Below are 26,482 nucleotides of genomic sequence, written 5' to 3' on the forward strand. Positions count from 1 at the left end.
ATTAGAGGTCATTTTTCCTTTCCTCTTTACAACATCACAATAATCAGGCACATCTCATCTCAAAGCGATGCATAAAACTTGTCCATGCATTTGTTGATGACTAAAAAGTTTGTAAAACCCTGATCCATGAACTCAATGTGTCCTACAATGCAGGGTTCCTTTTAAGAGACAGAAGAATCTTTCCTTCAGAAAACACCACCAATGTCTAAAGAAGAGACGAGAATTGAGATGAGAGGCACTGCTTTGTCTGCAGGGGTCGCCAGAATCAACACAAACTGATCAAAGTTACTCAAAGACGCTTGGCAGATCAGGAAAGTGGATTAACAAAACTTAACAGCCACTCACTTTAGCATCAGTGTAATTAGTTGTCTTTTATTGTGCAGATGTAAAATTACAAAACTGTCATTTGAAAAACAGTCATCAGTTACACGCAGTTTGAAGAGTATACCTATAATGCATTTCCCACATGAATGTCTCTAAGGACTAACTTTATCAAGTGTACCATTATAAAATACAGATATCAAAGAGTCATAACAGAAAATGTTTGGTTTATAAAGCTTTAAGGTTAACAGATGGCACTGATCTACAAGATTTAGTCACATCTTTGTTCAGTTCTATCCCTCAGGATGTGATGCTACTTTGGCCTCTTCAAGTTGAACTGAAAAATATCCCTCTGACTTCAGTTGGCACAAATATTCTCCCCTTACACAAGATACATGTAAAAAAAAAATGTACAAGAGACCCCTATGGACTGCACTGATTGCATTTTTAGCTTGGAGAACCACTTCCTCGCATTAAGACCTTTACAAGTGTAAACAACCCATTTATCAGAAATTGGAAAACAGGATCCTCAAATGGAAACATTTTATAGGAGCACCACAGCCTCTGTACATGGAGTATGCAAGGCTGCAAGTGCTGCAGTTCTTTTATATTTAGCAGAAAGATGGTGTATGAAAGGAAATGTGTTGATGGTTAAGTACCTCATATTTCTCGCCAATTTTCCCCATGTATAATGCGCAATATGGTGTTAAGTCAGTACCGTTTGTTGCTGTAAACAAAATGACTTAGAAAAATCTGAAGTCATAAAATGATACATACATTTTGTGCCATCTGTTTTTTCACAGTACAACTTCAAAGCTCACAAATACACCATGCATGAGAAGAAAAACACCCCTACGTGGGAACTCAAGCATCCAAGGAGCACCTGAATACTTTAATGTAGTTGTTCTCGACTTGACAATATATAAATATTGGTTGCAGAGTGGGGTGGAAAATTAGCACCCGCCACCAGCCAAATGCACGTACTTTAGCACAGTGTCAAGTGAATCTGCCCAACTTACCAGCCACTGGGGCAGGTAAATAAAAGTAGCCTAACCCAACAGTGATTTAGTCAGAGTAAACAGCATTAATTAAATCACTTTTTCTGCTTGTTCTTACTGACAATAAGAAAAGCAGAACAGACCTACATACTCACTGACCAAGAAACCCTGCCTCCCTCCCCCTGTGTCAGAGCTGCTGTCAAATGTTGACAGGCAGCTGTATGCTGGGATGTCTGACTCAGTATCATGAGAGCAGTCTCCCACTGCAACTGGTGCATCTGTTAACAATGTCTTGCTTGTCACAAGTCCAAAGTGGCTAAACAAAGCCTGAATTTCTGGTGTGAAACGGCAGAAATTTTTTGCACACAAAATAGCAAGTCTTACGCTCATGATATAGGAAAATGCCTATGAATTTGGTGTCACTGTAGAAGCATTGCCAACATCTGCATGGCTGAATAATACAGAACAAAGTGGTCCTAAAAAGAGGTTTAAAATGAGCGATGTTTAGGATTATTTATGCACCAACCCACATTAAAGACCCCATAACTTAAATACTATAAGCCTTATTATTATATTGAACCTTTTTAAATAATGCTGCTTGTTAAAAAAGAGGGCTGGTAAAAAATGCTTATGGCTTGTAGATTTTTTAATTCACCAGCCTCAGTGGCAGGTAGAAAAAAAGTCCAATTCCAGCCCTGTTGCAAAGCTACTTTCAGGTTGTGAATGTTGTCCTGGGAAAAAAAACTGCAGCAAAAAGTCTCTGATATAACGAGGCCCTAAGCTGAAATGCATCCATATATTTTCTTTTGCTCCATTTTGCTTTAATAACAAACAAATATTTGTTGTTTTCTAAAGATCTGAACTAAATTATCTTGGGAAACAAAGTTGGTTTCCCCATGCTAATCTGTTAAAGGTACAGTGTGAAGTATTTCGTAGCATTTAATGGTACACAATTCTCACAAGTATGTTTAAATTGGTGTTTAATCACCTGAAAACATAAAAAAAATCATTGCATCTTAATAAACTTATATTAAGTCTGTTATGTATACATAAGGGGTCCCACTCCGTGGACTCCACCAACTTGCACCACCATGTTCTTACATGGGACCATTTCACAGTTATGGTTTGTTTAAATTCCAGTGTTTGGCACTGTTACCTCCAGGAGTGAGTGTTGCAGTCTAGGATCTGACAGTTAGATGTCTCTAAAGCTCAGTTCAGACCAAACATTCATGACGAGACGAGCTCAAACGAGCTTGCAATGTGCCACTCTGTCACCTGTCAGTATTTCCATAGCAGTTTCTCACAGTCACTCTGTGATTTATTTCTGAAGGTACGGCGAATTAATCTATCTAAATCTTTCTCAACGATGGGAACAGTCTTGCACATAAACTGTTTTCCATGCATCTTTTTCATCATGATAGTGCATAACGTCAGGCTGTTTGATTCCTGTGCATTACTATGTCGTCATCGTAGCACGGTAGCGAAGTTTCACGGCACATATAAACATGAAAGTGCTTTGCTAGCTCAGTCTTGTTATAAAGAAGATAAAAAAAAATTTCACTGATGTATCTAGCTCCTACATGTATTAAATCATATAGTGCAGCACATCCTGCTAATGACCAGAGCAGCAAAAACGAGAGCCTTTTCAATATTTCTACTTCCCTTCTTCTGGTTTATCTGCTTGCAACACCCTGCAACCGGCTGAATGCAACTTGACAAGCTGAACTGCAGGCAACAGCATCAGACGGCTTTCTTCGAGCTGCAAAGGCTCAGTTCATAAGGCTGCAACCATTGGCAGCGACATTCTAAAACTGCATTGTCCCGTCGCAAATATCTGGTCTGAACTGGGCTTTAATATTTCCATTTTTACACATAGTACCTTTAATTTCTTGAGATTTTTAGAAAACAACCAAAATGCAAATATTATCAAGGGAAAATAGTGAAAATAAAATGTATCCATGCATGCATATCCTCCCTGAATATCTGCTTTTAAAACATGTTTGTTTTTATATGATTTGGTCCATCTGACACCATGTCCTAACTAGATGTCTAGGATTGCAAAACATTGAATTTTTGCCTATATAAAATATGACAATTATTCCAACCTCATTTTCTCTGATACCAATATACACACATCTTTTTATATCGGAAAGAACACCATGTGTCTCTGGTGCAAAGAGAGGCTGAGTCAAGTGGAGCTGAGAGAGGAGCAGGGAAATCGACAGTTAAAACTGGTATTGTCCGATACAGATATCATGCCAATGATACTGGCCCCCCTAGGCAGCGATGAAATCAGGTTGACTACACTGATTCATACCGATGTAGTACAGCGCAACATTTTCCTCAGTTCCTATTTTCTTTTCTGTTGCTCACATTGAGATAGGCAAAAATCAACAGAAGAGGAAGATGACAAGGCACAAGGAGTGTTGGACAGAAATATTTCCTTGGTTTTCTTTCACTTTCCTCACTCTGCAGAGTAGTTAGCATGTTTTACAAAGTGGAGAAAGCTGTGCACTACTTATATCTGCTTCCCTGTGAGACATTTATTGTGTTCTGACCTGTGTAAACACAGAGGAAAAACTATTCAGATCAAAGCTCGTCAATACAAACCCCCCATCTGTTTCTCTGCTCTTAAAATAAAAGTGCTAGATGTCCTATTTTTTACAAGCTGAAACTAAAATTTCCTAGACAGACACTTCTTTTTAAGGGTGCAATGCGGACAGCAAGTGAGTGTACAATGTGACACAATGTCTAACGCTCACATGCTGTTGGGACATGGTGTAAGCTCCAAACTGCAAAATCACTTATCAAATAAATGGGAAAATTTTGGGAAAATTTTGGATGTGATTTGACACGAAGGAAGTGGTGGGTCCTCAGGTTAAACCAGTTGAGAATCACAACTGTGGTATAACAATTAATGCTACTGTAAGGCATGATGAAGTTTATTCTTATGGTAAATCTGATATGAGAACAATATTAGCAGCACGTTCCCTCACGGAAGGAGACTTGCTCTCCTTCTCTTTGTTTTTAATCAGCTGACAGCTCACTGACTCGACTGTCCAGCTCCTATCTGCTGTAGAGTTCACTTGTACCCCTGTTTCTGATGATGTGAGTGCTTAGGAGCCTGCTCAGATGATGTGCACAAGTAGAACAGAGAAAGCAGACCCAACAGCCAGTCCTAAAGTGAGGAAGAAGGACATGACCACTCCTGTGGCCTCCGCCAGTTCTCGAGGTACCACCTTAGGGCCGTAGATCATCGGCAGAGTGCCTAGGTAGCCGTTGGAGAGGCCTAACAGGCAGTTAAAGACTACAGGGTAAATGTCATGGGTGAAAAACACAGTGTGGATATGGTCTCTTGGCTGGTAGTTGCAGAACATAAGAAGTGGCACTATGATGGTGCGACTTAACACAAGCAGAGGCAGGACTCGGCTGGTGGGACCGGGGAGCTGCAGCCAGGCTGTGGCCTGCCTGCCACAGAAGTCAGCTACATTGTACAAGAGGAAACTGGTGAGAGGAATGAAATATGTGGTTGTCCAGGGGCTGCCGCTGTCATTGTGAACGGACTGGATCCCCGAAGAGATGGCAGGGAAGACCATGATGGAGACGAAGAAGACGTAGAAGACGCTCAGGCCGAGCACCCACGTCTTTCTGAGGATGGGCTGCAGAGGAGGGATGCTGCTGGCTGCTGCTGCTCCTCCATCATTTATCACACCTGGGCTGCTGCTTGATGCTGCAAGCATGTAGTGTCTACAAGGGAAAAATAAATATAAAGTGTGTTTAGAATCGCTGAGTTTGAAAGTCTCTGAAAAGTGAGATCTTTTGACGAACATTTTCAGCCAAATGTGACGTTTATAAGACCAAAGTACCTTTGATGATTTGATTGTACTTAACTTTCATCTTCATTTGTATAGCCTTGATTCACAGCATTTTTTTAGATGTTTTTTTTTTAAATCTCGGGACACTTCTCAAAAAAAGATGGTCTAATTTACACTGACCCAACATAAATCCATCATGAACAAAGCACTAAGAAGCATTAAGCAAAGGTACAGTTGGAGGGAGCTTCATGGCCAAGTTAAACTTAAGAACCTTTAAAATTTCATTTATACATGTGGGTTAAACGCAGCATTATGTCAATAATGGATAATGGATAAAACAATGGATATTCAATGATTAATTAAACAGTAGTTTAAAGCTTGAAATATGAAAACAAAATAACTACAAAAGGTAATTTGAGTAAATCAACAACACTGTGCAATTTCTTTACTTTATCACCATCTTGTGGGAGTTTAAAGAATTGCAATGGAAGGTTATTCACACAGATAGTGTCTGTACTTTCTAGTGTCCAGATGAATGGACAATGCTAAGAACGCATTTATTTGTCCATTATGCACAGCTCTTAACCTGTTAGGGGGTCACTGGATAGGAGTTGGGAATTGGGGGGGCAGCCTATTAAAGCTGGGAGTCTTGAGAGTATTTGTGCCTTTTGACCACAGGAACAAGGGTCTAATTTTAGTCAAGGCACACAGTTCACAAAAATAAATAATCCACTATCTCATAATCTCAAAATATCACAAAACATGAGTCCAAACAAGGATTTATAATTCAGAAATTTTGACCTTCTGGAAAATTATGCTCATTACTGCATCTATGTAATGTGGCGTGGAGTCAATCAGCCTCTGGCACTGCTGGGTTGTTATGAAGCCCAGGTTGCTCTGATAGCAGCCTTCAGCTCATCTATATTGTTGAGTCTGGAGTCTCTCATCTTCCTCTTGACATTTCCCCAAAGATTCCCTACGGGGTTCAGGTCAGACCAGCTGGCTGGCCAATCAAACACAGTAATACCAGGGTCAGCAAACCAGTATCTGGTAGTTTTGCCTTCACTGTGTGCAGGTGCCAAGTCCTGCTGGAAAAGGAAATCAGTATCTATATAAAGTCTCTCAGCAGATGAAAGCATGAAGTGCTCTAAAATCTGGCTGACAGACTTGACTCTTAACTTGACAAAGCTCAGTGGACCTACAGTAGCAGATGACATGGCAACTCAAATCAGCCCAAACTGTGGACACATCTCTGTGCCATAGCTCTTAATACACTGACTCCAGCCTGAATCCACTAATACAGCTCTGATTAGGTTGCTCATGGATCTGTGTGAGAATCATACTATTTGTGATTAACACTAACCTTGAGTATGCCAGCTTGGGGAGCAGGAGATATGTGATGATGCAGAGCAGAATGAAGATGTCAGCTGTCAGGAAGTAAACCAGAGCGCTGTCTGTCACATCCTTTGCCACTGCCAGGTCTACTATTGATGCTACAGCACTCAGTGTGCCCCCCATGGCCTGACCTGGGAGAAGACAGGGTCATCAGTGTACATGCAAATACTAAGGACACCAGCATTAAACGCTTAAATTACATTTATAAATCAAATACAAATAGCACTTTTCTGCCTTTATTAGTAATTTAAGTAGCTCACAGAGAATGAGGATGAGCCCAGTTGCCTGGACCCCTTTTGAAGAGGTTCTTGACCTGGGTAAGGACTGTACCTGATATGAGAGCCTGGGAAATCCTCATGGGGAAATGCCCACTGATTCCAAACACGCTGCCAGAGAAAAGGTTTGAGGCTCCGCTGACGATAGCCACACAAGCTAGTGTGCCAGCAAAGAACTCCACCCTGCAGTCCGACACGTCCACCTTCACCAGCGCCGTGGTCAAAATGAAGACCACCAGGATCACAAAAAGAGATGACAGGATCCGCACTTGTGCAGACATCCTGCCAACATGACACAAACAAACATGGTATGAGATCAGGTAGAGATCGACTATGATTGTGTTATCAACAAAAACACCACAACTGTTGGAATAATTTTGAAACTTCTGGTTTGACTAAGTCAGGTTTGTGTACAACAGGTTTACACCATTACTGTAACTATTACAGACCAAATATAACAACAAATCCAAGAGGCCAGATACTTACATTTCCCTTATTAAAAGTGAAAATTTATGTTTAATATGTTAAAAATGTGCCTTTTCCAAAAAACTTTTTTTCATTTTTCATTATTTCATTGCAAAACCGTTTCAAACTGATTTTTCTTTTACATTCAAGTCTTATTTTGTATTTTCACTAATGTGATTGTGCATTGAAACAGATAAGTGAAATGCAGATACAAGCACAGGTTCTTTTCAGATAACAATAAAAAGTGAATTATATGGAATAAGAAGGAAAATCTGAACTATAAAGAAATAGTGGATCTTGTTAGTCAAACCATCCAGCCACATCTTAGAGGAAGGGGCCATGACACTCTCCCATAGCATTAATATTTTTCTTTGAAAAAGATATTTTCTTTCCTTGAAATTATTGACTTTTTAACAGTGTAGGGGGCGCTGAGTCAATAAGCCATGCCCACCAACAATAATCAGACCAATCATCTCAATTTGCCGCTAGTTTTTTGTGCCAATTTTCATTACTCTAAAACTGATTTTTCGAACCCAGAAAATTCTACTTCCTGTTTCATGGCAAATGAAAATTGTCAGGGCCACGCCTTTTAAAAAAGACCTTTGAGTAAGGTCAACATCTAAGGATTTACCTGGGCAAATTTTAGTCCAATTTGGCCAGTCTTGTAATTAATGGAATTTTTTGTGAGAACCAGGCATTTGCATGACATGGTGAGACTTTGAAATTTGAGGAGCCCCCATGGCCACATCCTTTGACTAATAAAAAAGTTTTTGATAACTTTTAATCTATAGCATCTCTCCTTACTACACACCCAAGATGAAGTTGTTTTGAGGAACACCCTCAAACTAGTTAGTTCAAATACGACCTCTGAAATATACTGTGTTTTACCATAAAGGAACTTTAAACAGCAGCATGTACCATAAGCCTTGACATTTCCTGTCACCACTAGAAGGCGCCATGATCTATAAAAGATATTACTATATGAATCTGTGTGGGCATGGACCCTTCCTAAACACAGGAAGTTTGAGTCTTATAAGACAATGCCAAGCTGAGTTATAAACAACTTCCTGTTTTTGAAAAAAAAAAAAAAAGTACATATTTAAGGGCTCTCCACTACCACACCTTTTGACTTATGAAAAAGTTTTTGATAAATTTTCATGAGCAAGGTCTCATCTAGCAGTATGCCATACAACAAGAGGATTTGATGAATGCCCTAGGTGGAGTTTAAAAAGTTACAACGGCTGGAACAGGCCCAAAAAGCCCCAATTTTGGCAAATTTGTTCAAAATGGCAGGATTCCTGTTGGAGTTAGAGACATAGTCCAAGTATATTTTTTATAGATCTCCCCAAGCCACACCTACTTACAAAATTCCAGAAATCTATGACAAAAGTTAAAGAAGGAAAGCTTTACCATTGAACACTTTTAGGGGGGGCTAATGAGCCAATTCAGTATGGGTGCATTGGAGACCCAAAAAATATCACATCTTTCACAAGGCACTGCAAAATTTCATATATTTTTTGAACATGTTAAGGGCATCAAAATCAATCAATCAGCAATTACAATTGGGTCCTCACACCTCTTGGCCCTAGGGCTATGGCCCTAAATATTATACTAATGCATAATGATCTGTTGTCTATATGCACCCAAACTTCATTTTATCCCTGCAGAAATGAGGGCTTGGCAACAAAGTGAATAAAGTCCTTCATGCTCTGCAGACATAAAATATGTAGGACAACATAAATGACATTCCATACGGTATTTTGTGCCTTTCCTTGGGTTGTTAGGGGGTCACACTGGGGGTGGTGGGGTACTGAAATGAAGCACTGAAATCTTTGTTTTGATTTGGCTTAATGGCTACTGGAAGTTTTCACACTGGTGATGGTAGTTCTATTAAAGTGACTACTATTTCATACAGGTCTATTTTCAAAAAAAAAAAAAAACTTTCTTTGTGTTATCTTAGTCTAGCACAGGCTGAGTTCAGGAAGAAGAGGAAGCATTAAAATCAAGTACAAAGGCTGATTTATATTACAAGACAAGACAGAGAGTCTTTTAGATGTGCCTTGCAAAAGCCCTAAATTCAGTGTAACACGAGGACCAGTAAAAGTCACAATAAAAGAATAACTCAGAGGATTGTGCTGTGTGTGTACATGCGTGCAATCACCTGTTCACCAGGAAGTAGTTGAGTATCAGACACAACACAGAGGGCACTGTGGAGGCTATGGTCAGATAGCTTTCAAAGTAGTCCTGTGAAAAGAAAGACAAAGAACATATTTACATTCAGAAACTCATGTGCTCACATAAAATCTCATAAAACAGGAAGTGAAACACGACTGAATATAAATCAGCCAACTTCTGTTCTTCCTCATGTTTGTTTTGGTTTCTTGGTCAAAATCAAAACAGGCTTAAATGTGAGAAAAACAGACACCTACTTTACTGTGTAAAGAGATTTATTTCTACTAAAACAATAGCTAAACAGAACCTGAAGTAAGGCTGCCAGGGTTGTTAATACCTTTATACCTTTGTTTTAAAACAATACAATTGCTTAAACAGTTGATGGTATCAAAAAGTGACAGTTTATAAAAGAAACATCTATTTCATAAGACGAGAGCTTAGGAGAGGAATGAATATACTCAAAATAATTGCAGCCTAACTCCTTCACATTGTCTTGAATGGCAGTTTTGAAAAATTTTGCACATGCCTTAGTGACATTTAAACAGGGAGCAGGAGTTGGCCTGCAGTTTTTGACATTTGACTCTTTGTTGGTGCTCTAATTGTTCTGCTGACCAACCAATTAGAGAGCTCTCTCACAGCTACTGCTGTCAAGCCACAGCATGCTTGGTCACTTTTGCTAGGTTAGGCAAACTCTCTGCTTGACGTATTCTGTACCATTTAATAAAAATGATGATGTGATTTAAATTTAATTACAGTTTTGTGATTTAGACCTTTATTTATTTATGCTTGGTTGTATTGTAATGAAGGGTCCTGTTTGAGGTACAGACACAGTATATAATCTATAAAAGAGAATCATAATCTTATCAAATGTCTGTGTAGGTTTTCATTCATCCTTGTTTTCCAAAGCTTGATCTTTACAGAGGCAACTAGACTTGGTTAAGATTGTTTAAGATGTTTTGTCTCTCCTCTGAAAGCTTCAGCTCTTAAACTGACTGAGGCCACAGTGAATATCTATCTACTTTAATAATGCTAATGATCTGGGAAGTTATCTGATGTCCAGTTCAGACCAAAGATTTGCAGTGAGATGGGTTGAAACTTGCAACAGGCCACTCTGTGATGTTCTAAAGGCAGACCAGTTCACACTGCTCCAACGAGAGAAGGCACAATAAATCTGCAACTACAATAAGGACAGTTCTGCACATTTACTGTTTCTTCATGTGCGTTTGTCGTCATTTTATTTATTATTTAACCCTTATTTAAGGGTACAAACGTGAAGAAGAAAACCTCACTGAGATTAGAAATCATTGAAAAGTCATGATAACATGTAACATATATCCACGAGCACGAGAGTGATCCATCACTTAATCCCCCTTGTCATAACATGGCAGTGAAATTAAATGGCACATATTAAGACAAGAAGTCTTTTCTAGCTCCATCTTGTTATAACAATATCCACCAAGAATAATTAATTGTCCAAAGACAAGTTTGGCCTCTACAGCCTCGATTATCTCAGGTACTAGCTTATACAGCACCACCTGTCCTGTTTTCATGCGCAGCTGATTCCCCGCCCTACTTCCAAAACAAGGTCTTGAGGCAGTCAGCAAAGCGAACAAGAACAGAGAAGTCAAGGAAGTAAAATCTTGCCTCAAATCTGGCTTTAAATTCTGTAGTGTGTGGCCATCCTTAAGTGGTTGAAAGTGTGGCTTCAATTCCATCAGTGATTTCATGCTCAAGAACTTTTAATTCTATACAAGATTTCATTTTCTTTTTACACATCCAGAGATCTAGGATGCAGAGACTAGTTTTTTATTTATTTTAAGGTTTTGTCTTTTAAAGAAAATGAGCAGTAGTTTTGTAATTTAATTCAAATTCAGGGATTGAAGATCCAGAGAGCAGTTTGCTTTAACTGAGACATTTCCAAAGAAAAAGAGAAATGTTGTATATTTTAGCATGTTCTCCCACAACTATTTCTTATAGCAAGCATTTGAAGTGTGCTCGTCACTGAAGGTGGCATACATCTTATTCAGAGTTCAGAGAGAAAAAGATAATTTGAGTTGTTAACAGTGAAAACCAATATAGTCTACTTTTCCAAAATGAAAACTCACAGGAAGGAATCGATGAAGAACTAAACCGAAAAAACAGAATCAATAATGGTATCAACATCAATTAAATCTTATCCTACCCCTATCTGTGACTTGGCAAACTGAATAGCAGGCAGCAGCATCAGAGTGCTTGATTTGAGCTGTGATGGCTCGGTTCAGACCTGCAATTGTCACCAGCATCATGAATCTTTCTCTGAACTGGGCCTTAGAGACACTGGCTATGTTGACCTAATAACCAATAAGAAATGTTCAGCACCGCAGCCTCCCCCATATGATTCTTGGGCTCTTGGAAAGTACTACCCTCTGAGCAGGAGCTCTTTAAAGGGATATTTCGGTATTTTTGAAGTTGGGTCGTATGAGGTGCTTGGATGTAGTAGTGGCATTAGCCTCCAGTGATTGACTGGACACAGAGGGGTTTTTGGGGAGAAATGAAGTGTGCTGCATGTTTTCAACACAGTGTACAGGTGAGCCAACATATTTTCTTGGCCAATTTTTATGGAAAACTCGTTAAACTACAAATCTAGAGTCATTATGCAGTGGATCTCCCTGAGCTCGAAAAAACCACAGAAGCAACTTTCACAGAAATCACAGGAGGCTAATGCCACTACTATAGCCAAGTACCTCATACCACTTCAAAAATCCTGAAATATCCCTTTAATGGCAGATTTTCTACTAAATTTAGACCCTGGTTCCTGTAGTCAAAAAGCACAGAGCTCCTCAAACATTAGTAGTTCTTGTGATTGAAAAGCACCTACAGTGCCAAAAGCAGGCAATCTGGCACTCTGTGGATATAAACTATTTCAAAGCATAAATGTTCTGTTTTGTTTCTTGAATGCAAAGGAGTCATGGCGTAGATTTCCATAAATAAAAATTTTGGATCATTTAAAGTGTACCTCTTCTCCATTTGGTGATCTTTACATGTTTAAGCATGAATATTTGTTGTAAAAAAACAACCATCTTCGCAACATGCTTTTAATCGTATACCCTGCAGCAGCAGATTTAGTAAGAATGCAAAGATGCCACTTTTTTCTGACCAAATGCAAGCACAAGCAGCCTACTTCCATTCGTTTCCTCATCTATACGGAGTACAAATCTGGTGCTATGACACCCCTAGCACAGACTGCATGTGTCTTTGTGGTACTTTTCTTGAAACAAATAAATGTTTTGTGTACAAACTGCAGATAAACTTGATTCAGTCTTTCTGGTACTTTCACCTTAGTTACCCTAAATAAGCTTTCTGGTATTTCTGATTGTGCTGCAATTGATTTGGGTTGGATGTGAAAAGACACTCAGTCCTCATGAACAGGGTCATCACAGTTCCACAACAAGCATGCAGAATGGCACAAATGTGCACCTTCCTGTGAACTGACATAAGCTATGTTTCCCTCTCACTTACACTTAGCGGCGAATGTTGCTCCCTGCCGCTCGCATCATTAGTGTTGTTGCTCAGCTTGTAGAGCCAGTAGTGTTTGGCTGTGATGAAGAAGTTCCAGGGAAGCAGTGAGCCGATGCCCATCAGAAAGAAAATGATGTACACCAGATTGTACGAGTCCTCTGGACTGTAGCGAACAGCCAGGGGAACTGATGAATGTTTGGGCAGGAGGGACGCAGAGGGACTCGTATCCTCGCTCTCCTCGTCCTCGGATACATGGTGGTTTGCAGATGGGATGTAGGCGGAGTTCAGACTAGGCTGCACAGGCTCCGTGCCATCCATGTTTACAGACAGAACACAGAATACTCACAAAGCAAGGATGAAGGAGGAAAAAGAAGGCAGAGAGAAAGGATGAACACCAAGACAGAAAGTGTTAAACAGAGAGCTGTGAAAAAAAGAAAAATCTCTATAAATGATCAGATGGAAATAATCATGTTCATTAAGCGTGTTAGGAAATATGCTTACTTATTCTTGTTCAGAGTGTAAAGGGCAGACTGTTTCTCGTGAAGCCATTGTCTGCAGGGACTTTGGTGCTGTGCCTGATAGAGATCAGCACAATAATCCAGACCCTGTGATGCTGCAGTGTTAGAAGTCATATTTAATCTTATCATTCTGGGCACATTTAAATGCATTTTTTCTAAATTTATCCTATTAGAGAGGCACATTTAAGATACTGTAAGAGCCAAAACAGAGTAGTTGTCCTTTGTCATGCTCAAGACCCTTTAAACAATGAAGAGGTTTTTATTAGACAAGGACTGACATACACACGTGGACAAAATTGGTACCCTTCCATTAAAGAAAGAAAAGCCCACAAAGGTCAGTGAAATAAACTGAAACTGACAAAAGTAATAATAAATAAAAAATAGGGAAAAATAACTAATTAAAATCAGACATTGTGTTTGAATTGTGGTTCAACAGAATAGTTTTAAAAAAAAATGAAATGGGCCTGGACAAAAATGATGGTATCCTTTACTTAAAACTTTTTGGTTGCACAACGCTTTGAGGCAATCACCGCAATCAAGTGATTGCTGTAACTCTCACTGAGACTTCTGCACCTGCACACAGGTATTTTGACCCACTCCTCATGAGCAAACTGCTCCAGCTGTCTCAGGTTTGTCAGGCGCCTTCTCCAGACCGCATGTTCCAGCTCCTTCCCCCGATGATCAACAGGTTTTAGATCAGGGCTCATAGAAGGTCACTTCAGAATAGTCCAGTGTTTTGTTCTCAGCCATTCTTGGCTGTTTTTTGCTGTTTGTTTTGCGTCATTATCCTGTTGGAGGACCCATAACCTGCAACTGAGACCAAGCGTTTTCACTCATTTTGCTTCAGAATGCCTTGATAATCTTGAGATTTCATTGCACCCCGCACACATTCAAGACACTCTGTGCCAGATGCAGCAAAGCAGCCCCAGAACATAACCGAGTCTCCTCCATGTTTCACTGTAGCTATGGTCTTCTTTTCTTTAAATGCTTCACTTTTGCATCTGTGAACATAGAGCTGATGCGACTCACCAAAAAGCTCTGGTTTTGTCTCATCTTTTCAAAGTGCATTCTCCCAGAAGCTTTGTGGCCTGTCAATATGCATTAGGGCTGGGCAATTAATCGAAAATTAGATTAAATCACAATGCTGCAATTTTCAAATTGCAGAAGCCTGAAATTTGTGTCAAATAGCAGTTTAAAACTTTTCTTTGCAGCAGAAATGTTATGCATTACAGATCATGCAATCATCCACAGAAATTTTTTAGAATAGTCTACAGAAACCCTACTTTTTTATACGTTTTCTTATTAAATATGAGAACAACATAAAAATAGAAACTCCCTTTAATAACTGAATGAATGAAAAAAAAAACATTGCAATTAGATTATTTTCCCAAATCTTTCAGCCCAAATATTTTTGCAAATTCCAGCCCTCCTTTTTATGATTTGCTTTCAACATTGGAGCCTTCCTCGGTCGTCTTCCATGAAGTCCACCCTGGCTCAAACAGCGATGTGTTCTGACACTGATGTACCTTGGCCTTGGAGTTCACCTCTAATCTCTTTGGTGAGTTGTTCTTGTCTCTTTGGTTACCATTTGTATTGTCCATCTCTTCAATTTGTCATCAATTTTCCTCTTGGGGCCACATCCAGGGAGATTAGCTGTAGTTCCATGGACCTTAAACCTCTGAATGATATGGTCAGCTGTAGTCACAGGAACATCAAACTGCTTGGAGATGGTCTTACAGCCTTTACCTTTAACAAGCTTATCGTTTTCTTTCTAGTCTCCTGGGACAACTGTCTCCTTAGCTTTCTGTGGTCCATGTTCAGTGTGGTACACACCATGATACCAAACAGCACAGAGACTACTTTTCACCCTTTAAACAGGCAGACTTACTGATTTCAAGTTTGAAAACACCTAAGATGCTAATTACATGAGACACCTTAGTTTAACATGTCCCTATGGTCACATTATTTCACATCTTTTCTAAGGGTACCATCAATTTTCTTCTGGCCAGTTTCATTAGTGTGTTTTTATTTATTATATTAATTTTGTTAGTCTTAAGTTATTTCACTGACCATTGTGGGTTTTTCTGTCTTTAAGGGAAGGGTACCAACAAATTTGTCCACGTGTGTATTGGACTTTTATTACTTTTCCACCACTGTACCGCCAATATCATCATTATTTTTAAAGGTGTTAGAATTACTGCTATGTGACAGCAATGTGTGGAAATCAATAAAAGCGTAAAACATCCAAGGGGGTGAATACTTTTTACAGGCATTGTATATCCTCACTAAGTGGAAGATGCATGTCTCTGTTTCTACTAATGACAGAAATAGAGTAACAGACTTTCACCAGCACTCCTCACCAACATAATGAGGCTATTACTGAAACTATTTAAGGAGGTTAAAGGAAGACTGCCATGACAGAACAAAGCTGACCTTGCATCTTAAAGCATCATGTGTGCAACTAATGAGGAACCAGTCTTCACATGATGCTTACACCAGTAAAAGAGATTACACGGAGTCAAATGTAAAAGACTAATCCTTACAGCATGGCTCTGATCATTCCACACGTACACTTCACTTGATTCTGTTAAGAGTTTATAAGTAAATTATTACGATTCCTCTGCCACTGTCATCATTGTTACGCCCTTAAGGCAGAAAAGGCATGTCCGCTTTTATTAAAACAGTGTTGACAGCAGTTTGTAAACATGTAAACTAAAATGAAACGCAAAATATGGGTGTAGAAACTACTCATACACGTAGCTAACGTCACTATACCGGGCTGTAACCTTATAGAAAGGTCATATAATAACACATAAACGTACCTTAGTGTTCACTTGGAGATTCCCGTGTTGTTGTGGCTTCTGTCTTTGCTAAAAAAATGTAACTCCGACACAGAAACACAGAAATCCATTTCACAGCCAGCAGCACTTCTGGTCAGCTGACAAACAACATTGTTCGGTATGCATGCGTTCATGTACTCACAGATAATCGGAATTCTCATGCTCCGTGATCTCAATTGCGTGTTCGTGAGTTTTAAGACGTAGTTTGGATTTATTTATTTTTTTTTAAATAAAAGGAACATGTATTTTCTTTAATAGTTCAGCACTGAAATGGGTGTTTGGGATGTGGCTTATAACCAAATTCCTTTCAGCAAATGAGCCAAAAAAGTTATTTACTGTTGCGCCAAATAATAAACATTCACGTTTTTCTGACATAATTCTAAGTATGACGGCAATCCCGTCAAATCTGTACATCAGGTAACATATCCAAAATAATTCTGACTCTCAAATGTTGGGATTATAGACCCTAAATGGACTTGGAGATAACTTTTAACAATCTTAACGTCATTTTCCGATCACTTCGACACCACACGAATGCACCGCTAACAGCAACAACAGTGGCACTTCCGCTAACAGTCCTTAAAAATAAAAGTCTTTAATAAATACTGTCTCAAATAAACGGGCTTTTACATGTTTATTTTCTCACGAAAATCTACTATTAACCTAAAATAGAAAATACAAATCCACCCTTTGAAAGACCTTCTGAAGGAAAAAATCCCTCCATACTGCAAGATCCCAACAAATATTATCTTGAAAGGACTAAAGGAGAAAATTTCCTCATTGATCTTAAATAACACTCTTAGTCCTAATTTATGAACCTTTTGGCTTTCTTGCTAAATTGTGATCACTGCACCCTACTGGGATGGGTATTGCATTTAAAAATAAATAATTTCACTCAATGAAAATATGATCAATCAGAGTTGAGCTTTTTGCACCATCTTTTGTATTGCACTCTCTTGTAGGTTTATCCACTAAGTTGTATGCATTGGTAACTGTCTGCAGCGTCTCTTTGAATGGAAAAATAGAACATCTGTTTGTTAACAGTTTGTTTTAAAAACAAAAGCATATCACGTCTCCCACAGCCAATCTTGAATCAGTAAGCTCAAAAAAATGTAAACCGGTTAGTTACTAGACCGGTTTAATTCAGTGGGTGGAGCAGGTGCCCATATACACACTAAATTTACCTGCGTAAATTTTACTCAAATTGAGTAAAATTTTACTCAGAAAAATATAACATTTGGTCCCAGTCTATTTGGAGTAAAATATACTCTGCTTGCAGAATAATGTTTTCAGAGTTGTTTTTACTCTAAAAAGTGTTTTGTTATTTAACTCTAGATGATGATTATGTACTCCACCATGAACAAAATAAAAACAACTCTACAGCAACTGTACTCACTACAGAGTAGTTCAGACCATAGTTTATTCATTACAGAGCTGTTTTTTCTCAATACAGTGTTTCATTTAGTCCTTTCAGAAGTATTTTTCATTCCTTATAGAAATGTTTCTACTCATTACTGAACAATTTCTACTCCATATAGAATTGGGTAATGGTTATGTAGAAGTGTATCTTACTCTAACTAGACTGATCTTCCTCTTTATATAGAGCTACATTTTCCCCTTAATAGATAATTCTGCCTTTCCACCTATAGAAGGTGTAACAACAAAAGAGGAGTTTTTGCCTGTACATATTAGACAGTGTTCTAATATTACAAGACAACTGTGATGAACATATGACAAGAACTCAGGAGCAGAGCATGAGACGAGGTGATAAAGTTAAAGAAGTTTATTTGACAGCAATAGTGCAAATGAAGGTGAGTGTACTGGCTGATGGTTGGAAACAGCACTGGCAGAGAGGCGGAGACGCTGCAGAAAAAACAGGACAAATGGAGTTAGACAGGGCGAAAAAAAAAATAAATAAAAAATTCACTGAGAAATCACTAGATCATCAAAGGTTGAAGAGGAGTTACCTGACTAGAAGCTGTAGTACAAAGGTGTCTGAAGGTTCATCACCTGGTGAGGAGATCTTGATTGCCAAGGATTATCTGCAGCTGGGACACCTAACGAGCTGCAGCTGTGACCGGCCATGAGTGATGGCAGCTGAGTTGAAACTTAAGTGGGTGTGGTTAAAAGTTTTACTCAGCAGAATTTACTCTGTGTTTTTGCTCCAACTCTCATGGTGGCTGGTAATGAATATACTCAATGAAGAGTAAATTTTACTATTTTTGAGTAAAATGATTTTAACTCTGGAAAAATTACCCCTAGATTTTCCTGTGTACAGAGGCTGTAGTCCTCAATGCACTGGTGTTGGGATCCATTCCCAGTCTCAGCGCTGTATGGTGCAGGTTTCCCCCCTACTCTCTCTCACCATATTTCTTATCTCTCTTCAGCTGTCCTATCAAAATAAAGGCAGAAAAGCCCCCGGGAACTAATTGTTAAAAAAGGACACCATTGGGGAGCAGGTGGCCTAGTGGTTAAAGGCACTCCCCACGTACGCGGGCAGCCGGGGTTTGAATCCGGCCTGAGGCCCTTTACCGCATGTCCCTCCTTGACTCTTGACCCTGTTTCCGACTCTATCCACTGTCCTCCTCTATCTAATAAATGCCCAAAAATAATCTTTAAAAAAAGGACACCAGGTCTGGGGCTAAAACACCTGTCAGACCTGCCAGACCCTTCTGAGGAATTTAGACCCCTCAGGCCCCCTGAGATAGGTTTAGTCAGTGCTCCAAGAATGAGAGAAAGGCAAGATAGCTTGTCATTTATACAAAACAAGCCTAAACATAATGTTTTTGATATACTTCTACTTCATTCATAAGGCTTCCTTTGAATATATCATATATTTTTCAAACTAATTCCATAGTTTGAAAATTACACATTCTGCTCTATAAATGAATTTTAATGAATGATTATAATACATTTAAAAAAAAAATGTTAAATGCGGTTTACAACCACATGCAACTTGTGGTCGGCTTTCTGGGGCAGCTTAGAGCTCTGCCTGACACAGACGGAGCCAAATGTGAGCCTAAATCCTCAGGAGGATGTTCTGGGATGGATTGCTAACAAGGAATCAATTTCGTTTAGGTGAGATTGTTGGGTGAATCTGTGTCCATCAGGAAGATAAGACTCTATAGTCAAGGACTTCAGAACATTGCAAGGCACACTGATCAGAGTAACAAAAAGAATCAGTAGCTGCTCCATTTGGGGATATTTTGACCTATAATGCATTCAGAAAGTATTCCAACTCCCTGCACTTTTTCAATTTTGTTATTTTGCAGCCTGATGCAACAGTCATTTGAACTCAATTTCATTCTCATTAATCTACAATCAGTACCCCATAACAAAGTGAAAACAGAATCTTTGACATTTTTGAAAATTAATTAAAAAAAATAAACAAACTGAAACATCCCAAGTATTCTGATCATTTACTCAGTGCTTAGTTGAAGCTCCTTCGGCAGCAATTACAGCCTTGAGTCTTTTGAATATGACAGAACAAGCTTTACAAACCTGGACTGGGGGATTTTCTGCCATTTTATCTTTGCAAATTCTCTCAACCACTGGATGGGGACCGTCAGTGGATAGCCTTTTTCCAGTCTCTCCTGAGATGTTTAGGGTTCAAGTCAGGGCTCTGGCTGGGCTACTCTAGGACTTTGACAGAGTTGTATTAGAGCCACTCCTGTGTTGTCTAGGCTGTGTGCGTAGGGTCATTGTCATATTTGAAGTGAACCCTTTTCCAAGTCTGAGGTCCTGAGTGCTGTGGAACAGGTTGTCATTGAGGATATCTGTACTTTTCTCCTTTCAGCCTTTTCTCCTGCTGCTGAAAACACCCCCGCAGCATGATGCTGCCACACCACCATGCTTCACTGTTGGGATGGTATTGGACAGCTGATGAGCGGTGCCTGGTTTCCTCCAGACATAACCTTTAGGGCTGAGAACCAAACAGTTTAATCTTGGTTTCATCAGACCAGAAAATCTTGTTTCCCACAGTCTGAGAGTCCATCAGGTGCTTTCTTTGCAAAACCCAAGCAGGCTTTCATGTCCAATCAGTTTAGTTTACATTAGTATCTTTTATCTTTTAATATGCATGCCACAGTCATTTCTGTTTATTGGTACCGTAATGAGTTACTCACCATGTCCACCAGGAGAGGGCACTATAGGACAGCAGATTCAGCAGTACCTCAGTGCGCCTCTTTGGCACTGATGAAAACATCACCCTTTTTGTAAAAAAAAAAAACAAAACGACAAACATTCTTGTCAAACATGTTATCAGGTGAGTTTGTGTCTTTGACCGGAGTTGAAACCTTCAGGCTCACATCTGTTTGAGATTGTTGAGCACACAATGTTGGAATAAACTGATCATTATGAAATGAATCACTGTCCAAATGTTGATCTTCGAGTCACAGCTGCTCGACGTGTGTTTGCCCCCAGCAACAAGACAGCTAATTGTGCAGGAACAGTCTGCACACAAACACACTCCAAAAGGTTTATTCTCTCTCCCTATTATTATCTGATGCCCTCATTTTGTTTTTAGGATTGGAGATTATAGATTTGTAGACTTGAATGAGATTGAAACTTAAATGTTTTGTCTCCATAAGGCTGCACATGTCTTTACTGTCAGTTATGATCTGTACAGCACTGAAATGTAAACCTAATATCCTAGATGGTTTATTTGATACGTTTTTTTTCTGTTCAAATGAGCTCATTTACAGTGCCTACTAACCAGTATTTACTCACATGGATGTTTCTCCTTTTTACTGATTTTATAAATCTGTCATAGTCCATAGAATTAGAAATTTCTAAAATAACAATTTTACAAAACAGAAGTGAAGCAGATTTCTACAAAGTAGTGTCAATTTAATAATAATATGTAATGTAAGATAAGTGGCTGCATAAATAATCACCATTTAAAGTGACTGACCTAATTCAACAAGAGGTCCAGCCAGTTGGTGTTAGTAGTCTCATAATAAGTGAAATAGGGATCACCTGGGTGCAGTGAATGTCACTCAGGTGGTTAAGTATAAAGACAACTGTGTCTGGAAAGTCCACTAACTGGTTAATCAGTGTTGCTGGCTACCATTACACCATGAAGACAAAAGAACACTCCAAGCAACTCAGAGAAATTACCGTGCAAGAAGGAGACTCATGAGAGAGGCCGCCAAGACACCTATGATGACTCTGAAGGAGTTATAAGCTTCAGCAGTTGAGATGGAAGAGACTCTGCAGACAACAGACAACTGTTGTCTGGGTTCTTAACCAGTAAAAGCTTTATGGGAGAGTGGCAGAGAGAAAGCCACTGTCGAAGAAAACTCAGATCAAATTTTGAAAAGAGTTTACAAAATTGCATGTGGGAGACTCCATGGTCAAGTGGAAGAAAGTTCTTCAGACATCAAACCTTGTAGGTCACCACAAACACACCACCGCAACAGTGAAGCATGGTGGTGGCAGCATTATGCTGTGGGGATGCTTCTCAGCAGCCAGCCCTGTAAGGCTTGTAGTAGTAGAGGGTAAAATGGATGTGGTAAAATAAAGGACAGTCTTAATTAGTCTGCAAGAGAAGTATGGCTTAGGAGAAGATTTATTTTCCAGCAAGACAATTACCCGAAGCGTATAGCAAAAGCTACACAGAAATAGTTTAAAGACAACAAGGTAATGTTCTGGAGTGGCCAAGTCAAAGCCCAGACCTCAATCCAAAAGACAATTTGTGGCTGGGGCTGTTCATGCCCAGTCCCCAGGGAATCTGACAGAGTTTGAGCAGTTTTGCAAAGAAGAATGGAGTAAAATGTCAGTGTCCTGATGTGCAAGCCAGATTGAGATCTATCCATACAGACTGAGTGATGTCATTACAGCCATAGCTGCATCTACTAAATACTGACTTGAAGGGGGTGAATATTTATGAATTCACTTTTATACATTATATATATTTTTATTTTACTGGCATTACTTTGTAGAAAGAGGTTTTTTTTGTTTTTTGTTTTTTTTTTGAATAAAAAAAGCAAATTATTATCCATGATTGATTTATAAAATTAATAAAAGGGTAAAACATCCAGGGGTGTCTGTTAATCTTATGAGCTGTTGTAGAATCTTTGTTCTTGTCAGATATCTCAATATTTAATTCCGTTTGACCTGTTTGGGTCCAGACATCCGGCAGCAATAGCAGAAAATGTATTATTCACACCTTCTAAATTGCGCAAAAATATTGGCAATGCTTCTGCACAGGAGAAATTTGTGTGCAATCCAGCAGGTTTGCAGGACTTGTTTTTGCAGTTTGATGGACTGATTTCTAGCCTAAGTACCTGTCATATGAAACTGATGTAGTTTTTCAAAGCTTTAGTACTTTTTGTGCTTCAAGCATTAAAATAATTATGATTGTATTGTTTTAAAGTCCATGGTATCAAAATCTATCAAACATTTAGACTGAGTCTGAAGTGTAGCAGTGCAGGCAGTTTGTTCTCAGACTAGTTGTCACATCCTTGAAATACAATTATTCTTACTGCAGAAGTAGAGAAACAATACCATCCAGCAGGGATAAGGCTGCACTCAGCTTCTATACCGTGCCACCACTTCATGTATTATAAAAAGGTTCAATTAACTCATGCACTGAAGGGTGGCACATCAGTCCTCAGTTAGCAGTGCTTTTAATGAAACAGGTGCAAAGAGTCGCCTGCTGTTAGGACCATTCTGCAGAGCACACTCTCCTCGGATGACTCCCAGGGATATTTATTCTCAATGTACGAGCTTAATCTGATGAAGCCCAACACGACCTGGGCTCGTAAAAAACCAAGGTAAGAACGCTCAATCTAAACACCTGGATTCTATCCATGAAGGGGACGATTAGTGCCTCTAAAACCTTGTTAACTCGCCAGCCAGACAGCCCGCAGCTTAAAAGCTTTTAAAAGCTAAATGGACCAAAAGGGAAATCTCCAATGAGGTGTGAGGGAGAGAGAGATAGGGTGAGTGGCTCTGTGTTTTAGGTGAAAAGAAATTTTAATTGATAAAGAACACCGATGTCATTTAATGAGAGTTTTGACCTGCCAAGGAGATTCGGAGAAGCAGGGGCCAGTGCTTCTCAACCAGTCCAGTCTCTGGAACTCCTCGATGAGAAAACGTGACTCAGATTTCCACTTTTTCAATCAGTTAGATCAATTTAACTAAAATACAGATGTTTGGACCTTTGATTGGTCAAAGCATATGACAAAACAAAAAGTTTCTAAGAGCCTGTCATACTTTTAGAGGACTTTTGACTCAGAGGCATTCACAACTCACTGAAAATGGCTCCAAGACTCACCTCTGGGTAGTGACCCACCAGTTAAGAATCAGTCAGACTGAGTTTTTAAAGCGAACATATGGCAGTCAACACCGAAAACACTGTTTTTCAGTCAACCTAGAAACAGACAAAGCGGAGGTGGGTCTATTTTATAGAAATCTCTTGTTTCTCTGTTCAGTTAAATCTGCGCGCCGTGAATTACATATGCCCAGCCGATGACCAGCTGGTTCAAATGATTGCCTCCTAGCTCCTCTTCATCTCAAATCAGCAGTGTATTTAAATATGACATACTGCTCACTAATCCCTGCTTGCATTAACACAGGTGCGTCACGCTGGCACCTCCTCCAACCCAGCCTCCTCCTTTATAGCATAAATCTTGATACCCTGATATAGATTCATGCTACTATGGATTCATTGCTTTTTAACTCATTTTATTGTATTCAGTACACATTGCCATATATGTATCCATCCATCTGGGGGTTTCTAGCCATGCACTCCCTGGAAAGTCAAAGTATGCTGCTTGACTAACCCAGGGAGCATCTCTAGAGCAGAGTCTTCTTTGCCAGATAAAATTGTATATCCATTTTGCAATTAAATGGTTAAATGTATGACAAGAGTGTTCCTAACTGAACTGATATTTTACTAAATATATTGCATAAGATATATTTCACATTCATCTGGGAAACCTTTCTTACAAAATGTTTGGGAAGAGCAGGATTTTTCAAAAAAAAAATCTTGGAAGGTGTAAAAAGTGAAATAAGAGTTTAATAAAGTAAGTAAGTTACCTTTATTTTTCATTTTTATTCAGGAAAGGCCTCCAGTAGTTTTAGAAGAGATTTAAAAGAGATTACTGACTCAGCAGATCTGATTTCCTCAGGCGGATCGTTCTGCAGTTTTGTTTTCAGTCTGGTATTGGGAACGACCAGAAGGCCTTTGCCTGAGGATCATCAGTGTACGTGTTGGCTCATATGGTACTAAAAGGTCAGAGATTTAGCTTGAAGCCAGACTGCTGAGAGCTATAAAAGTAATCAGCAAAATCTAAAAATCAATTCTAAAGCAAACCAGGAGCCAGTGTAAGGATAGGAATGATGTGGTTGTGCTTTCTGGTTCTGGTAGAAATCCTGGCTGCTGAGTCTGCTGAAATCGATTTATTAACCTCAGGCTCAGCTAGGTGAAAAGACTTACAATAATCAAGTTAGGATGAGATAAAGGCATGTAAAATAATCTCTGTGTTAGACTTTTAGCAGCTGGTTTGACTGCTGCAGTTTCATTAAAATCACTTTAGTACTGTAAGAATTCAGGCATAAAAACAACGGAGACAGCCAGCCCTGAGTCTGAGTTAAACAGTTGTGCACAGAACTCAACATATCAGGATCTGTGGATCTAATGGGCAGGAAGAACTGCATAAAAATGGTACAAACCATTTTGTTTATTAATGATTTGACTCATGGGGAGCATGACAGGCAGGGTTTGGACCAATCTAATGCTGAACCCGAGACCCCGACCCATTGCCTCAGTCTATCCAACAAATTACTGTTTCATAGGCAGCGTTTCGATCCAGGAGTAGCTATTAAAAGGTCATTTTTGTCTTTAAAAGTGCTTTGAAACTTCCTAAAACTTTACTGGAATACAAAAATGTGGTTAGTCTTATGGACCAATCAGAGTAAAAAGAAAAAGTGAAGTAGTAAAGGTAGTAACCTGAGCTTGACAGACTGACGCTGCTGTAATTTATGAACAGTGGAGCTCATTCATGGATTTAATTTCTGCTGAGGCTGGTCGAGAGAAAAGGTAAAAACATCCTCTGGCTCTTTGTATGGTAAAGAAACATGGTCCAGATCTGATAAAACTGCTGCTACTGTGTAGCTACATCCAAGCTTATCGCTACACCAGTGACAGTCATTGTATATACTGGCTTGCAGTCCATCTGTTGCAAACTAATGCTCAAGCAGGTTGGGAGGAAAGCAAAAACAGCTTCTGGCTCTTTGTTTATAATGAATAAATTTGGTCGAGTTCTGATAAAACTGCTGCTAAAGTTTAGCTATATCTGTGCTAAGTGCTACACCAGTGGCAGCCAATGTAAAGACCGGCTTACAGTCCTACTGTTGCAAAGTCATGTCGAAGCAGATATAGTGAATTCTGTGTGCTAATTTCCCTGCTTGGACATGACAAAGGTGTACTTACCCAAGTGCACCCAAGGGCTGACTTCGTAGAGCATGCCCACTCCACAAGAGATCGGAGCCTCATCATATGTTCCTGCATCATCAGACTTTTTCCAGTAGTTTGCCTGGCCTAAAGCACATTACCTACTTAAATGTCAGCAAGCTAAGTAGGCTAATCGGGAGCCATTTAGTTTAGCAAGGGGACCTTCTAGATATTCTGGAGTAGTGTTTTATTATTTGAGTAAATGCTGTGAAATTTGAGTTTCAGCTTTTTTTCATATTGCTTTGTATGAGCACTTTATTGATATCTCTGTCTTTTCTTATATCTATTCCAGAAAACCACAAACCCAGATACAAACTTTAGAATCATTGTTGGACGTCATTAAAGTTGTTAATGAAATTCCTGGAGTGCTGCTGTCTTTCTGAAAGAAGACATAGGCCAGACTGGTGTATGCCAGCCAAATCAATCTATATTTCCCATGCTGGCTCTTGGTTTTATTCCGTGTTCCAGTTCTGATAAACTGCTCTTATAGCTACATCCATGCTAAATGCTAAACCAGTGGCAGCCATTGCTACCCTCTCCCAGTAGAACCAATCCCACCAATTGCTACCGCCTTAGGCCCAGTCCACACGGAGATGAATTCAAGAGTATACACAAAAGTTTTTTGTTGTTTCAGGTTTTCATCCACATGGAAACAATGTTTTGGGTAACTGTAAAGGATAATTTTTGAAAACGGGTACAAGAGCGCACAAATCTGTAAAAGACTA

General features: G+C 39.3%; 1 protein-coding gene across 2 annotated transcripts; it reads right to left on the bottom strand.

Moving 5' to 3' along the window:
• Positions 1 to 363: 363 nt before the first annotated feature.
• Positions 364 to 16,401, bottom strand: slc29a3 (solute carrier family 29 member 3). 2 transcript variants are annotated; one of them, XM_041789886.1, is made up of 7 exons: positions 16,280 to 16,401; positions 13,441 to 13,552; positions 12,940 to 13,280; positions 9,431 to 9,513; positions 6,860 to 7,086; positions 6,498 to 6,660; positions 364 to 5,066 (listed from the first exon to the last, which is right to left on the bottom strand). In XM_041789886.1, exons 3-7 carry the CDS (start codon positions 13,255 to 13,257, stop codon positions 4,448 to 4,450), a joined length of 1,410 nt encoding a protein of 469 aa, XP_041645820.1. In that variant the 5' UTR covers positions 13,258 to 13,280; positions 13,441 to 13,552; positions 16,280 to 16,401; the 3' UTR covers positions 364 to 4,447. The 2 variants fall into 2 exon arrangements, with proteins under 2 accessions (XP_041645820.1, XP_041645819.1); XM_041789885.1 differs by having other exon boundaries at positions 12,940 to 13,360.
• Between the last annotated feature and the right edge of the window lie 10,081 nt (positions 16,402 to 26,482).

The sequence above is a fragment of the Cheilinus undulatus genome, linkage group 6 (genome assembly GCF_018320785.1).
Source record: "Cheilinus undulatus linkage group 6, ASM1832078v1, whole genome shotgun sequence".
Taxonomy (NCBI): domain Eukaryota; kingdom Metazoa; phylum Chordata; class Actinopteri; order Labriformes; family Labridae; genus Cheilinus; species Cheilinus undulatus.

Excerpts from the sequence above, each read along its gene's own strand:
- slc29a3 (XM_041789886.1), bottom strand. The coding sequence starts at position 13,257 with ATGGATGGCACGGAGCCTGTGCAGCCTAGTCTGAACTCCGCCTACATC. Across the intron at positions 9,514-12,939 it reads AGCAACATTCGCCGCTAAGT|GACTACTTTGAAAGCTATCT; the intron begins GTAAGTGAGAGG and ends TTCTTTTCACAG. Across the intron at positions 7,087-9,430 it reads AACTACTTCCTGGTGAACAG|GATGTCTGCACAAGTGCGGA; the intron begins GTGATTGCACGC and ends TCATGTTGGCAG.